This window comes from Microcaecilia unicolor, chromosome 1 (genome assembly GCF_901765095.1).
Source record: "Microcaecilia unicolor chromosome 1, aMicUni1.1, whole genome shotgun sequence".
Classification (NCBI taxonomy): Eukaryota; Metazoa; Chordata; class Amphibia; order Gymnophiona; family Siphonopidae; genus Microcaecilia; species Microcaecilia unicolor.
In genome coordinates, this window is record NC_044031.1 from 547,962,758 (window position 1) to 547,977,439 (window position 14,682).

The 14,682-nt window shown below is 46.3% G+C and overlaps 1 protein-coding gene across 1 annotated transcript in view; it reads right to left on the reverse strand.

Moving 5' to 3' along the window:
* Window positions 1-14,682, reverse strand: part of STK3 (serine/threonine kinase 3) — a 412,802-nt gene that overhangs the window by 366,044 nt on the left and 32,076 nt on the right. The window contains exon 3 of the mRNA XM_030217172.1: window positions 5,699-5,827. Within this exon, the coding sequence (XP_030073032.1) occupies window positions 5,699-5,827 (129 nt within the window). The remainder of the gene's footprint in view (window positions 1-5,698; window positions 5,828-14,682) is intronic.

Here is a 14,682-nt window from a genome sequence, read left to right on the forward strand (position 1 = left end):
GACTAGAGATCACTGCCTCTCCAGGTGTACTGTAACTAGAATGCTGCAGAATCATCATTCACAGAGGCTGGTGAAGAGGAAGAACACTGCACAAGGAGAAATTATGTCTTACCTGACAATTTTCTTTCCATTAGTCCTTCCCACTATTCTAGGACCTGTGGAACCATTATGTACATCAACCAGCAGGTGGAGATAGAGAACTGAAAGCTGAGCTGAGACATATCTCTCGGTGTCCAGTCCAGTTCCTCAGGATTTATGTAGAAAAGCAATAAGGAGAAACTCTGAGTACAACACCTTAAACAACTCGCTAACCTAACACTAACCAGATGAACTAACATGTGGACCTCTCTCATCTCTGGACAACTTGTAAAGAACAAGAGATATGCAGGAAGCACTATTCAAAGTGACAGTCATTTGGCCCATTACTTCCACACCAATTAAGAGAAATATCCAGTGTACCTGAATGTAACTCACCTTGAGCTACTACTGAAAAAGGTGTGAGTAAATCCAAATAAATAAAAAATAAACATCTCAGAAACCTCGGGCAGGCCTCTGGAATAGTGGGACAGTCTAATTGAAAGAAAATTATCAGGCAAGACCTAATTTCTCCTTCCATTACATAGCTTCTCACTATTCCAGAACCTGTGAGATGTTTAAAAGCAATATCTAGAGTGGATGGGATCCTGGCACTGACACCCTGAGAACCAAAGCCCCAAAACTAGCTTCTGAGTGCGCAAGGGCTGGGCAAAGGTATGCAGCATCCACCATGTCGCTGCCTTGCAAATAGTCTCCACCCAGGATATCGCTGTATAATATGCTGTACTCGCAGAATGAGCCTGCAAGGCCCGAAGAGCCTGCTTCCCCACAAGCAAATCAGATGACGTGATAGTCTCCTTCAGCCATCTAGCAACTGAGGGCTTGGAAGCCATTAGTCAAGCCTCTGCTTACAAAAAAGCGCAAACGCCGTCTGATTTGAGAAAGTCATTCGTGACTTCCAGATATCTAATGAAGACTCTATACAAATAGAGAAGCTTCAAGGAATACTGAGCCTCTTCATCCTCTCTGCGAAAGGATAGAAGCTCCACAGATTTGTCAAGATGACATTCAGATACTGCTTTTGGAAGAAAGGAAGGAACCGTGCGCACAGGGAGACCCCCACATCCAAAACGTGGACAAAGGGATCCTGACAAGAGAGAGCCTGAAGCCCCAAAACCTTACATTCTGACGGAACAGCTACCAAGACGCTGTCTTTAGCATAAGATCTTTCAAAGACGCCTTCCAGAGTGGCTCAAAAGGAGGCTTCTGGACTAAATTAAGGTTCCACTCTGGACACAGTATTCAAAAGGGAGGCTGCAAGCTGCCTGCTCCCCACAAGAATCGAACATTATCTGGGTGAGCCGCAAGAGACATCCCCTGTAGTTAGCCCCTGAAACATGCCAAAGCCACAACTTGAACCTTTACAAACCCAACACCAATCCTTTCTGAAGACCTGTCTGGAGAAACGCTAGGATGAACATGATCTGAACAGAGAAGGGAGAAAGTCTGCGCTCAGAACAATAGCTCTTGAATGTCCTCCACACCCTTGCATATGCCATGGGCATACAGCGTTTCCGAGCCTGAAGCAAGGTAGCAATGACCAAATCAGAATAACCTTTCCGTCTCAACTGATCCCTTTCAATGGCCATGCTGTAAGGCTAAAGGGGCATGGCTCTTCCATGAGCACCAGACCTTATTTCAGTATGCCATGTACCTGCGGAAAATGGAGAGGATCCCTGTCCAGCAGTTGAATCATGGCTAGGAAAATTATTCAATCCCGATGCAATGCGATCCTTTTCAACATGTGATCAACCATGGGCCAAGGGAAGATATACAACAGATGTGTCTCCAGCCAGGGCTGCAATAGGGTATCAATCCCCATTGAGCCCGTTTTTTTCCACTGGCTGAAGAACTTAAGCACTCTGACATTCCTTTTCATCACCATCACGTTCAGAACAGAACCCCATTGGTCCACTATCAGCTGAAGACCCTGGCTGCATAGTTCCCATTCTCTCAAGTCCAAAGAGTCCCTGCTGAGAAAGTTCACCTCCACATTTGACCCAGCGATACGAGCTGCCGACAAGCAGAGAAAATGTTTCTATGCCCAACTCATGAGGCCGGCCACCTCCACTGTAGGTCCCACCGTGCCTGTTGATATAAGCCACCACCATTGCACTGTTGGAGAAAACTCGGACTAGGACCCCTGCCAGAAAGGGAGTGAAGTCACGTAAGGCATTCCCTACTGCCCTGAGCTCCAAGCAAATTATCGATCACTGAGACTCCTTTCTTATCTAGGTACTCTGTGCCAGATGAAACTTGTAATTAGCTCCCCAACCCAGCTCGCTGGCATCCGTTGTCAGCATCTCCCTTTATTTTATTGGAAAGGGAGCTCCAACAGTCAAATTCCTGGGTGACAACCACCACTGCATACTCTGTCTGGCAACCAGCATCCAAGATGAGAGTCGTACTTCTATGACACTGGAGACCAGCAGCTGAGAAGAGACTTACTGCATATGAACCCTTGCCCATGGCACCACTTTCATCATAGCTGTCATTAAACCCAGAACTTGGATGTAGTCTCAGATCCTGGGCCTGCCTTTACTGAGAAGACAAATCTATTGAACCAACTTCAACTTCCTGCTTTCCATGAGGAAGATCATCTCCCCTGCTGTGTCAAATAGAACACCCAGATACTCCAGCATCTGCGATGGAGTTAGTCTGCTGTTCTAGAAATGGATCACCCAACCCAATGACTGCAGAAGATTGACAACTTTGTCCATCGCTACCACGCTGTACGAAGAGGATGACACACGAATAAGCCAGTTCTCAAGATATGAGTGAACTTTGATTCCCTGGCACTGAAGGAAGCCCGCCACCATCTCCATAACCTTGGTAACCATTCTTGGAAACTTGGCAAGACTGAAGGGCAAAGCCCTGAACTGGAAGTGACAGCCCAGCACTGCATAATGTGGAAACCTCTGATGAAGTGGCCATATGGGTATACGCAAGTATGTTTCCTTGAGATTGACAACAGTGAGAAATTCTCCCACTTGAACCAAGACTGACTGCTCTTTGTGTTTCTATGCAAAAGCGGGACACTGGGAAGCAGCAGTTTAGACCTCTAAGATCTATAACCAGATGAAAGGTCTCTTCCTTCTTTGGGACAATGAAGTAGATTAGGTATCTGCCTTGTCCCTGTTCAGCTTGGGGAACTGGAACAATGGCCCAGAGCACCAGCAAGGAATCTACAGTGGCCAGAATCTTAACTGCCTTGGTTCCCATTCGACAAGGAGACTTCAAGAAGAGAGGAGAGACCGGACAGGAGAACGCTAACTTATAACCTTCTGTAAGAATATCCAGAACCCACTGGTCTAACGTGATTTTGGCCCACACCTCCTGAAACTCCTGAAGATGTCTTCCCATTGGAGGAAGAGAAGAGAGGACCAGCCTTGCATCATTGTGAAGTTTGGGAGACATTAGGTGCTCTAGCTGACTGAAAGAAGGACTTCCTGTCCACAAAAGAAAGACTACTGTGTCTGAAAGCAGGACTTCTGACCATATTACTGACTGGGCTGTCTTGAAATTGAGATCGAGGGCCCCCTGAAGATGGACAACCAGAGGATTTCAGCATATCCTCCTGCAACTGCTGTGGCTTAGTTTCCCCCCAGTTCTTTCACCAAGTTACTGAGATCTTCTCCATATAGCCACTTGCCCCAAAAGGGCAGTTTAACTAGATGTGACTTTGATGCTGCATCCGCTGCCCAATGCCGCAACCATAGTTGACGACATGCAGCGACAGCCAAAAACTTATTGCAGGCCATAATTCGTGACATGTAAAATAGCTTCCGCCAAGTAGGCCAACCCCGCTTCCAGCTGGGCATTATCATACCTGTCTCGTGTTGCACACTGCTGATGCCACTTCAGGCATGCTTTAGCCATGAATGAGCTGCACACTGTCACTTGAAAGCCCAAAGAGGTCACTTCAAAGGCTTGTTTCAACAAGCCTTCTAGCCTCCTATCCTGTAGGTCATTTAGGGCAATGCCCCCTTCCAATGACAAGGTGGTCCACCCCGGGAAGCTGCAATTTCTCTTTCTCCTCTGGAACCAATGGGTAGAGGCGAGCCATGGCTCTTCCTACTCTCAACCCCGCATCTGGTAAGACCAATTCTGCTGTAACTAGGTCTTGAATGTCTTGCTGCATCGGGAAGGCCTTAGAAGGACCTCTAAGTCCACTCATGATTGACGAAAATGCAACTCCTTATACCGAAGCAGAAGGCTCTTCAATGAAAAACACTGCCAATGCCTCATAAATAAGAGCCCTGACCTCCTCAGGAGGGCGCTCTCCTTCCTCTAACGGCTCCTTCAATGATGGCTCTTCTGAATAGATCAAGACCACATCAGATAAGGAGGGAGAAGCAGAGATAGAACTCCAGGAGTGGACAGATGAAGCTAAACAAGATCTCTTAGGAGCCAGAGGGGCAAAAAAGTGAAGCACCTTGCAGTAATTCTGACTGTCCTTGTTTCAGTAAATAGGCCTAGTTTAAGAGCAATATAAACTCCAGAGAAAACAAAGATCCCGATGCAGTTGAATACTCGGTTGGGCCCTGAGGTTGTAAAATGGCAACTGTGCTCCACGTATGATCAGACAGAGGCTGCTCCGCACTGCAAAGTCAGCCCCAACAAAATGGCACCCATTCCAATGCTCTCCTGCATCAAACTGTTCACCGGTCAGCTGTGCCAAATCTAAAGACATGCTACCGCCAACCATTTCCCCCATGTTCCGCGGGATTGCTGGTTTGCACACACTGCAATGCTCCAATGCCAGTGGGTCCCACAGTGAGAAAACCACTTAACTGCTTCAGTGGGAGTTACCATTCACCCCAAATGGCACAAGAACAGCACAACGCAGCCCTCCATGCAGTTCTGAGTCAAACTTTAGTCGGACTTACCACTGCAGGCTGCTCCCCTCAAGCTCACCATCTCCACAAGCCTTATCCCAGATAAGAAAGAATCAGGACTGATACTCTGTCCCACGATCTCCAGTAAACCCCTTTTCTTCTTCTTTCTTTTTTTTTTTAGGTTGTGCTGGAAAAGGAGACCTCTACAGAAAACAGGGGATAGGTGAAGGGAGGGAAAAAGTAAATTCATAAGGCACCAGAGACGGGGATCTGAAGACCTCCATATATGACTTTGCAGACTCAAGCCACCCACAAAAGTCAACTAGGGACCAAGAGGAAATCACTCAGAACCAGAGGATGAAGTGTATCCATCCACCTGTTGGAGCCAGAAAATACTGAGGAGCTGGACTGGATGCCAAGAGAGATGTGTCTCGAATCAGTTCTCTATCTCCACCCGCTGTTTGATAAATACAACTATCCCACAGCTTTTGGAATATTGGGAAGCTACATAATGGAACAACAATGTGTATGGAGGTCTGAGACCCTGGATTGTCACTGCAATGACTGGCTGGAAGAAAGAAACAGAAGATTGAAAATACAGGGTAGAGGGAGCAGATAGCTACAAACAAAAGATTGTGGCACCTCAGCCCAGTAATACATGTTCTGACTGAGCTTGAAGCTCAAAGGAACAGAAGGAAACTGCAAGGGCAAAACAACACAACATAACATATACAGAACTGAAACAATAAATGTTTTGTTCCTACCTGTCACACTGCTGCATTATGGAGATTTCTTTAATAATTTCTTGAAGATCTGACTCAACAGGGACTTGCTTAATGGCAACCACTTGGCCTGACTCCTTGTGTATTGCTTTAAACACACTTCCATAAGATCTTTAAAAAAAAATTAGAAAATAAAACACATGAAGCCAAAGATAGAAACATTCAATTTTCTGTCCAACAGTCTGATCCAGACAGACAATTCCAACTGTGTAGGTTGCTTTATCAATCACTTCATTGGGTAGATTCCTGGATAATATTATACCAATAGCATGGCCAATAGATAAGCAATTAGAAACAACTAATCACTGCATAACAAAACCTCTGTGAAAAATAATACATAGCAGTACTAAACAGTTTGCCTAATGTTAAAACAAATCTAGCTAAGCCCATTTAATTAAATATTATCTTTTGAATTTCAAGTTCCAATTATTCAGGTCTGGTCTAACTGACTAAAGCAAAGGTCCCTATTAGACAGTGGAAAATGAGAAGTTATGCCAATAAAAGAAATAAGATATGCAGTCCACTCACTTAGGACTTCCTTTACTAAGCTGCAGGAAAAAGTGACCTTAGAATGCCTTTATGAAGGTCTGCCTGGCACTGGCTGTTTCCCAATTAGTGGAGTTGCCATCTAAGCACCGCTAAGGACCCTGTTTACAAAGTGTTTTTAGTGTGTGCTAACCGTGTAGATGCCCATAATATTCCTATGGGCGTCTACACAGGTTAGCGTGCACTAATTTTTAGCATATGCTAAAAACACTAGTGCGCCTTTGTAAACAGGGCCCTAAGTTTGTTTGGTTCCATTCTCTTTCCACACAGGATTCCTTTGTGTTTATCTCATGCATTTTTGAATTCCGTTACTGTTTTCATCTCCATCACCTCCCATGGAATAGCATTCCAGGTATCTATCACCCTATTCATGAAAAGTACTTCCTGACATTATTCCTCAGTTAGCTCCCCTGCAACCTCAATTAATATCCTCTAGTTCTACTGCCTTCCCAGAGCACCATCTGGAAAAGGTTTGTTTGCTTAGGAATACCTTTCAAATATTTGAATGCCTGTATCACATCACCCCCATCTCTTCTTTCCTCCAGTGTAGATGAATTTCACCTTGAACTTTATAAACTTCCTAGTAATTTTTACCTGTCTTTTGTGCTCCACACTGAATCACTTGGGTAGAATCCTGTGAAATATAAGTGTAACTTAAATTCAGTTCAAAACGGCCCTTACTCCCACATGCAGGAGCCAAGTTGTTCCTTGAACATGTGCCTCGGACACAAAATTACCTGACAGGGCCTTTCAACTTTACCAATCCAGAATCAGTCCATGCGAAAATAGAAAAAAAGAGCCTACCATGGCCAGGAAAAAAGCTCCTCACACCTTGCAGGACCCATGCAACTAGTCACCCAAAATGGCCATGGTTCCCAGTGGGACCGCACCATCCACATCTAAGTATTCCCAGTGCATGTTGACTCGGAACACATTCTGCCAACCCCACAGCAGGCAGAGACATCCACAACTCACACGTTATGGGAGTCCTGACACAAATGTGCACAAAGGAGCAAACAGCAGTGAGGAACAACTGGCCCTGGCATTCCCCATCCCTGTGCCTGCAGGCATACGCTGTGTTTGGACTGTTGTATTGTTTGCTCTAATAGAATTCACTAAAATCTCATTTTTTGTTTCCAGTGACTATAGTCATATTTTCTCAGAGACTGTCCCATATGGTATATACCCCCAATGAGTTCACTTTTTAGCATACAGATCATATCACTAAAGGATTGTTGTCATGTCTTTATAAGGCACTCCAGAAGAGGATGGCTGATCATAATTTACCCTAACTGAGATGAGAGAATTATTGGGGTAGGTAAATGTCTGGGGATCAAACCTGGGCTCACATGAGACACATATCCATCTACGTAAGACATCTTATTTAACCCCACTACGCCTGTTTAAAATGGGAAGAATGGAGTCTGACAATGCTAGAGGGGATATACAATTTAGAAGTCATTTAGGCATATGTGGTGGGAATGCAAGAAAGTAAGAATTCTGGAAAGCAATTTCAGATACTGTCCCAACTCATATGTTTGGAAAGTGAAGATACATACCTGTAGCAGGTATTCTCCAAGGACAGAAGCTGATTGTTCTCACGATTGGGTCAACGTCCATGTCAGCCCAGGATCGGAAGCTTTTCCTAGCAAAATCTCAAAAAATTCCTCCAGAGTTTTCTGGCGCGCACCACACATGTGCGGACCAGTTTCCCGCCCGCCGCGCAAGAAAGTCCCTCAGTGAAGTCAAAAAGCAAAAGGAGAACAACGAACAACTACAAAGGGGAGGAGGGCGGGTTTGTGAGATCAGCCTGCTGTCCTTGGAGAATACCTGCTACAGGTATGTATCTTCACTTTCTCCGAGGACAAGCAGGCTGCATGTTCTCACGATTGGGGTATCCCTAGCACCCAGGCTCACTCAAAACAATGAACATTGGTCAATTGGGCCTTGCAACAGCGAGGACATAACAGAGATTGGCCTGAAAAGAAACATAACTAAGTGGAAGTGCAGCCTGGAACAGAACAGAAATGGGCCTAGGAGGGTGGAGTTGGATTCTAAACCCCGAACAGATTCTGCAGGACCGACTGCCCAAACCAACTGTCGCGTCGGGTATCCTGCTGAAGGCAGTAGTGAGATGTGAATGTGTGGACTGATGACCACATTGCAGCCTTGCAAATCTCTTCAATAGAAGCTGACTTCAAGTGAGCCACTGACATAGCCATGACTCTGACATTCCGTGACATGGCCCTCTAAAGTCAGCCCAGTTTGGGCATAAGTAAAGGATATGCAATCCGCTACCCCATTAGAGATTGTGCGTTTTCCGATCGCGACTCCCCTCCTGTTGGGATCAAAAGAAACAAACAACTGGGCTCTTCACCAGCCAATCGTCGAGATAAGGGAACACATGCACTCCCAGTCTGCATAGCGATGCTGCGACAACAGCCAGGCACTTTGTAAAAACTCTGGGTGCAGATGCGAGGCCAAAGGGCAGTACACAGTACTGAAAGTGACGAGTTCCCACCCAAAATCAAAGATACTTCCTGTGAGCTGGGAGTATCGAGATGTGGGTATAGGCATCCTTTAAGTTCAGAGAGCATAGCCAATTTTTCCTGAATCATGGGAGGAAGGGTGCCGAGGAAAACCATTCTGAACTTTTCTCGGACTAGAAATCTGTTCAGGGCCCTTAGGTCTAGGATGGGACATATCCCCCGTTTTCCTTTGCACAAGGAAGTACATGGAATAGAATCCCAGCCCTTCTTCCCCTGGTGGAACAGGTTTGACCGCACTGGCCTTTAGAAGGGCAGAGAGTTCCTCTGCAAGTACCTGCCTGTGCTGGGAGCTGTAAGAATGAGCTCCAGGTGGGCAATCTGGAGGTTTGGATTGCAGATTGAGGATGTATCCTGACCGGACTATTTGAAGAACCCACCGATCGGAGGTTATGAGAGGCCACCTTTGGTGAAAAAATATCAACCTCCCCCCCCCTCCCCCCGATTGGCAAGTCGTCCGGCACAGACACTTTCTCTGAGGCTATGCTGCACTGGAGCCAGTAAAAAGCCCATCCCTTGCTTTTGCTGGGGAGCCACAGGGGGCCTTAGGTGCACGCCGTTGACGGGAATGAGCGCACTGGGACTGAGCCTGAGTAGGCTGCTGAGAAGCAGGAGTATAGCTTCGCCTATTATAGGACTAGGGAGCACTCCTCTTCTCTCCAAACAAATCTCCTAGATGAGGAGGTGGTAGCAGAAGACGCCCGGCGGGAGAGAGAATCCATAGCATCATGGTGCTTCTTGATCTGATCGACCACATCCTCTACTTTTTCACCAAAAAGGTTATCCCCCCGGCAAGGAACATCCGCCATTCGCTGCTGGGTCTTATGATCCAGGTCAGAGACACACAGCCATGAGAGTCTGCACATTACTATACCTTGAGCAGCTACTCGGGATGCCACATCAAAAGTGCCATAAGTACCCCTGGCTAGGAATTTTCGACATGCCTTCTGCTGCCTGACCACCTGGTGAAAAGGTTCAGCCAACTCCGGAGGAAGAGCTTCGACCAAACTAGACAGTTGCCTAACCAAGTTCCGCAAGTGGATGCTCGTGTAGAGCTGGTATGTTTGAATCTTGGCTGCGAGCATAGTGGCCTGATACGTCATTCTCCCAAAAGAATCCAAAAGACTCTCTGCCTGGGGGTGCCGAGGCATAGTCCCTAGTACTCTTGGCTCTTCTGAGAGCAGAATCCACCACCATGGAATCGTGAGGTAGTTGAGACTTCACCATTACTGGCTCTCCATGGACTCTGTACTGGGATTCAGCTTTTGAGGGACCACTGGATTAGAGAGAGGGAACGACCAGTTTTGCATAAGAATGTCCCTGAGTGTGTTATGCAAAGGAGCCGTTGCAACCTCTGTAGGTGGAGAAGGATAATCCAAGACCTCAAGCATCTCGGCCCTGGGCTCATCCACAACCTCCATAAGGAAGGGAATATCTTTAGATATTTCCCGAACAGAGGAAGAAAAAGAAAGACTCTCAGGCGGAGACATCCTTCTCTCGATAGGCGGCGTAGGATCAGAGGGGATCCCATAGGACTCTTCTTCAAAAAAGTATCTGGGATCTTCCTCTTCTTCCCACGAATGCTCATCCTCGGTATCGGACAAAAGCTAAGAGCAGCCCAAACCCGAGCCTGTTGAGAGCCTCCATCGGAAAAAGCTGCGGGGCTGGTGCAGGAGCCGGTGGCAGAATCTGTTAGGGCTCGAGAGCCGGTACCAGGCTGCCAGAAGACCGTCGCATCAGCACCTCCTGTATAGAGAGTGAGCGGTCCTCTCAGCGCCGACGCTTCTCGGATGCCGAATCCCCAGGCTCTCTGGAGCTCTCAGTACCGCGCATGGTAGGAGATCGATGACGGTGCTTCTTAGCCTTCACTCGACGCCCATCATCGAGACTCCTCAGTACCGATGAGGACGTGGAATCCTCACGCCTCCTCGGGGCCAGGTCTGACAAAGGTCAGTCCCGGGGTGCCTGCATAACAGTAGGCCTCGAGATGGGTGGAGACCCACTCGATGCCTCGCTGCTCCCAGCACGATGCGGTCATTCGGCAGCCATTACCTGTGCTCTCGAAGTCGATGCTTCCCTCGATGTCGATGCCACCAACCTCGGTACCGATGCTGACGTCGAAGGACCGGACCAATCAGCAAAAAGTTTTTCTCGCTGAGCCTCCCAAGCAACTTGGGTCCGTTTTTTCATCAAAGGACACAGATTTCATGCAGCTGGTAGATGATCGGGCCCAAGGCACTGGAGACACCACGTATGGGGGTCGGTACCCGAGATGGTCCGGTTGCACCGAGTACAACGTTTTAAGCCGCTGGGAGTCCTCGATGACATGGACGGAAAAACGGCGTCAGTGAAATTAAAGGACGCGATTATGCCAATTAAAAAGGCACAAAAAAGGGAAACAACCCAACCGCGTGGCCTAAAAATGGCTGCAGCGAAAAGAAAAGAAACTTAAAACTAGTGAGTAAACTGAGTGAAATAAAGGAACTACTCTAGTTTTTTTTTTTATATTTTGTAAAAAGAACGAAATAAAAGAAGAAGAAAATATAAAGAATCACGCAGGCTGAGAGGAACACAGTGAAAAACGAAAGCCATGTCACCTCAGACACAGAGAAAAAAAACACTGAGGGACTTTCTCTCACGCGGCGGGTGGGAAACCAGTCCATGCATGCGCAGTGCACACCGCTCACACGCCAGAACACTCTGGAAGAATGTTTTGAGATTTTGCTAGCAAAAACTTCCGATCCTGGGCCGACGTGGACGTCGACCTAATCGTGAGAACAAGCAGCCTTCTTGTCCTCGGAGAATGTTGAGTTACACAAGTGAAACTGAGAATGTGAATGGTGTGTTCAACAAGATGAAATTGAGCCACCTGTTGTAGCCGGCTGCCAAATGGAAAAGCAAGAGTCCCCTGTTGGGGAAAAATTGATATAAAAAAGTGTGGACAATATATGAGAAAAAAAAGCTGACTATGTTGCATAAGTCTATGAGAGCATTTGAGAAGTTATCCATTTATTTGGATTTAGATCACACCTTTTTCAGTAGTAGCTCAAGGTGAGTTATAAGGTGAACTAGGTATTTTCCTGGAGGACTTACAATCTAAGCCTGTACCTGAAGCAATGGAGGGTTAAGTGAATTGCCCAAGATCACATGAAGCAGCAGAAGGATTTGAAACGGGCTTCCATGGTTGTCAGCCCAGTGCTCCAACCACTAAGCTACTCCTCTACTGGGCTCCTTCCAATACTTTGTGGCTTAGAATGTCAATTTATCTGAAGGAGAAGGAAAAGACATGCAAGTGATATCTAATGGAGATCTGAAAGGTCACATGCTATTAAATATGACTTGTGTTATTTGTATAAGTGATGAATTTTTACTTTACCACCCTGATTAACCACTTTCTGAACTGGCTAAACTTAAAGTGGTTTATTGTGAGACATTTATACTGGTGGAACTAGTCTGATCTAGTTTATGTTCTGTAAAAAGTTTTTCAATAAAAATTTAAAAAAAAAAACAGTGCTAATGAAACTATTTACAACAGAAGGTGCAAAGGAAGAGTGCAAATAGAGCCCAGAGTCTTCCACGGCAGGCCTTGAACTGGTTTAGCAGGACTCAAGGAAAGGAAATCAAGAGGTATGAATAAATTTCACCTTCCTTTTCATCCTGCTGGACCAGTCCAGATGAATGGAATGTACAAAGGTGAAGACAAGGCCCCTTATATCATGGCTCTGCCAAAGAACATAATATATCACTGGCTAGGATATCTTATAATGCTTCACAAAAGAATAAAGAAATAACCAAGTTGTCGCTCTGAAAATGTCTTCAAGCGTAACAACCTAGGCATTAGCTCAGGAAGTTGCTTGCACCAACGTGGAGTATACACAGAGCCCCAGTGGAACAGATTTTCAGCGAAGGATGCCTCAATCCACTATGCTATGAAGAACTTCAAACCCCTGACCCCTTTGCATGGCCCCTGAAAGAAAAAAGAAAAGTGTATCTGACTTTCAAAAATAATTTGTTGCCTCCAGATATCTCAGGAGCACCCTATGAGCATCCAACTTAAGGAGCTTCCAAAAAGATTCTGCCAATCTCCCTGCCGTAAAGGCTGGAAGAGATACCACCTGATTTACATGGAATTGAGAATCCACTTTCAACAAAGAATGATGTTTTCTACAAGCTCAGAAGAGTCTCATCAGCAAAGGAAAGATATGGGTCCCTGAAGGACGAAAACTACAACTCAGAAACTTGCTGAGCTGAACAAATAGCAATCAGGCATTCCACCTTCAGGGTACAATCCTTCAGAGAGGTTCCCTTCAAGGGCTCGAAATGCGGTCCTGCCAGGGCACTGAAGACTAAATTGAGGTCCCACTGCAGCAAGATCCCCCGAAGTGGGGTCAAATATGTTTCATGCCCTTCAAAAATCACATGGCAACAACATGGGATGCAAGAGATATGCCTTGCACCTTGCCCCTGAAACAAGAGAGGGCTATCATGCAGGCTCTCAGAGAACTGGGAGCCAAACCCTGCTCCAAACCCCTTTGTAGAAATTTCAGGAGAGAGAACAAATCTGCTCACCAGAAGGAAAGGTCACACTCTGTGCACCACTTCTTGAAGATTCACCACACCAAAACACAAGCCAGGGATGCAGACTGGCTCTGAGCCTTCAGCATTGGGACAATAACCAAGGTTGGCACTTCTCAATGGTTAGACCATAAGCCAGAAGGGATCCGAGTCCTCTATGAGAACAGGACCCTGCTTCAGGATAACCTGTCCCCACAGAAGAGGGAGTGGGAGACACATCAGGAGGCAAACCAGATCTGAGTACCAGGGATAAAAGGACCAGTCCAGGGCTACAAGGATCACAAAAAAAATGGCTGCTTGGCCACTCTTCAGAGCACCCTGCCAATGAGGGGCCAGGGTAGAAAAACATAAAGTGGCCCTGTTGCGGTCACAGCTGCATGACAGCATCTATGGGCATGCAATGAAGCAACAAAGTAGTAAATTTAAAACACATCAGAGAAAATATTTCTTCACTCAATGTATAATTAAACTCTGGAATTTGTTGCCAAAAAATGTAGTAAATAAGCAGTTAGCTTAGTGGAGTTTAAAAAAATGTTTGTAGAAAAGTCCATAAGCCATTATTAAGATGAACCTGAGGAAACTCCACTGCTTATTTCTAGGATAAGCAGCATAAAGTGTATTGTACTGTTTTGGGATTTTGCCAGGTGCTTGTAACCTGGTTAGGCCACTGCTAGAAACAGGATGCTGGACTTTCAGTCTGTCCCAGTATGACAACACTTATGTACATGCTCTTGGCCTATCTTAGGAGAGCTCATGCCACATATCCCTTGCATATAGAGATCTGAATCCCTGCTACTGAGGATGCAAATGACTGCTTGAACAGCTGCTCCATCTTAAGACTTGAACATCCCTCAGGGCCAAACCCCCTTCTACCAGGATCTTGGTCTTCTTGTCACAGCAATGACCAGGGCAATCTACTTTAGGAATGTGGAGCAACCTACCTAGGTCCTCATGTAATAGGAAACCTGCTCAATTGCTTGGCCCCCTCCCCAGGATATCTTCTGGAACCTCCCACTCTGCCTGAACCATCTGAGAGAGAGCCCTACGCAGTGAAAAGGCCTTGGGCAACTTCCAAAGCAGGATGGGACACCCACTTGAAGCTTTGTCCTAGTGTGCCACTGAAATCCATAAGGCCGAGTTCACCAAGTCAATTAGGTAATCAAGCTCTTCCATCAACTGAACAACCAGAGGTTCCCCCTGCCAGGAGAGGCTGCATCCTCCAGCCCCCATGAAACCTCCAAGAAAGGATGCAGGTGGGGACAGGGCCCAATCTAAATCTGAGCCTTCACTCAGCCACCT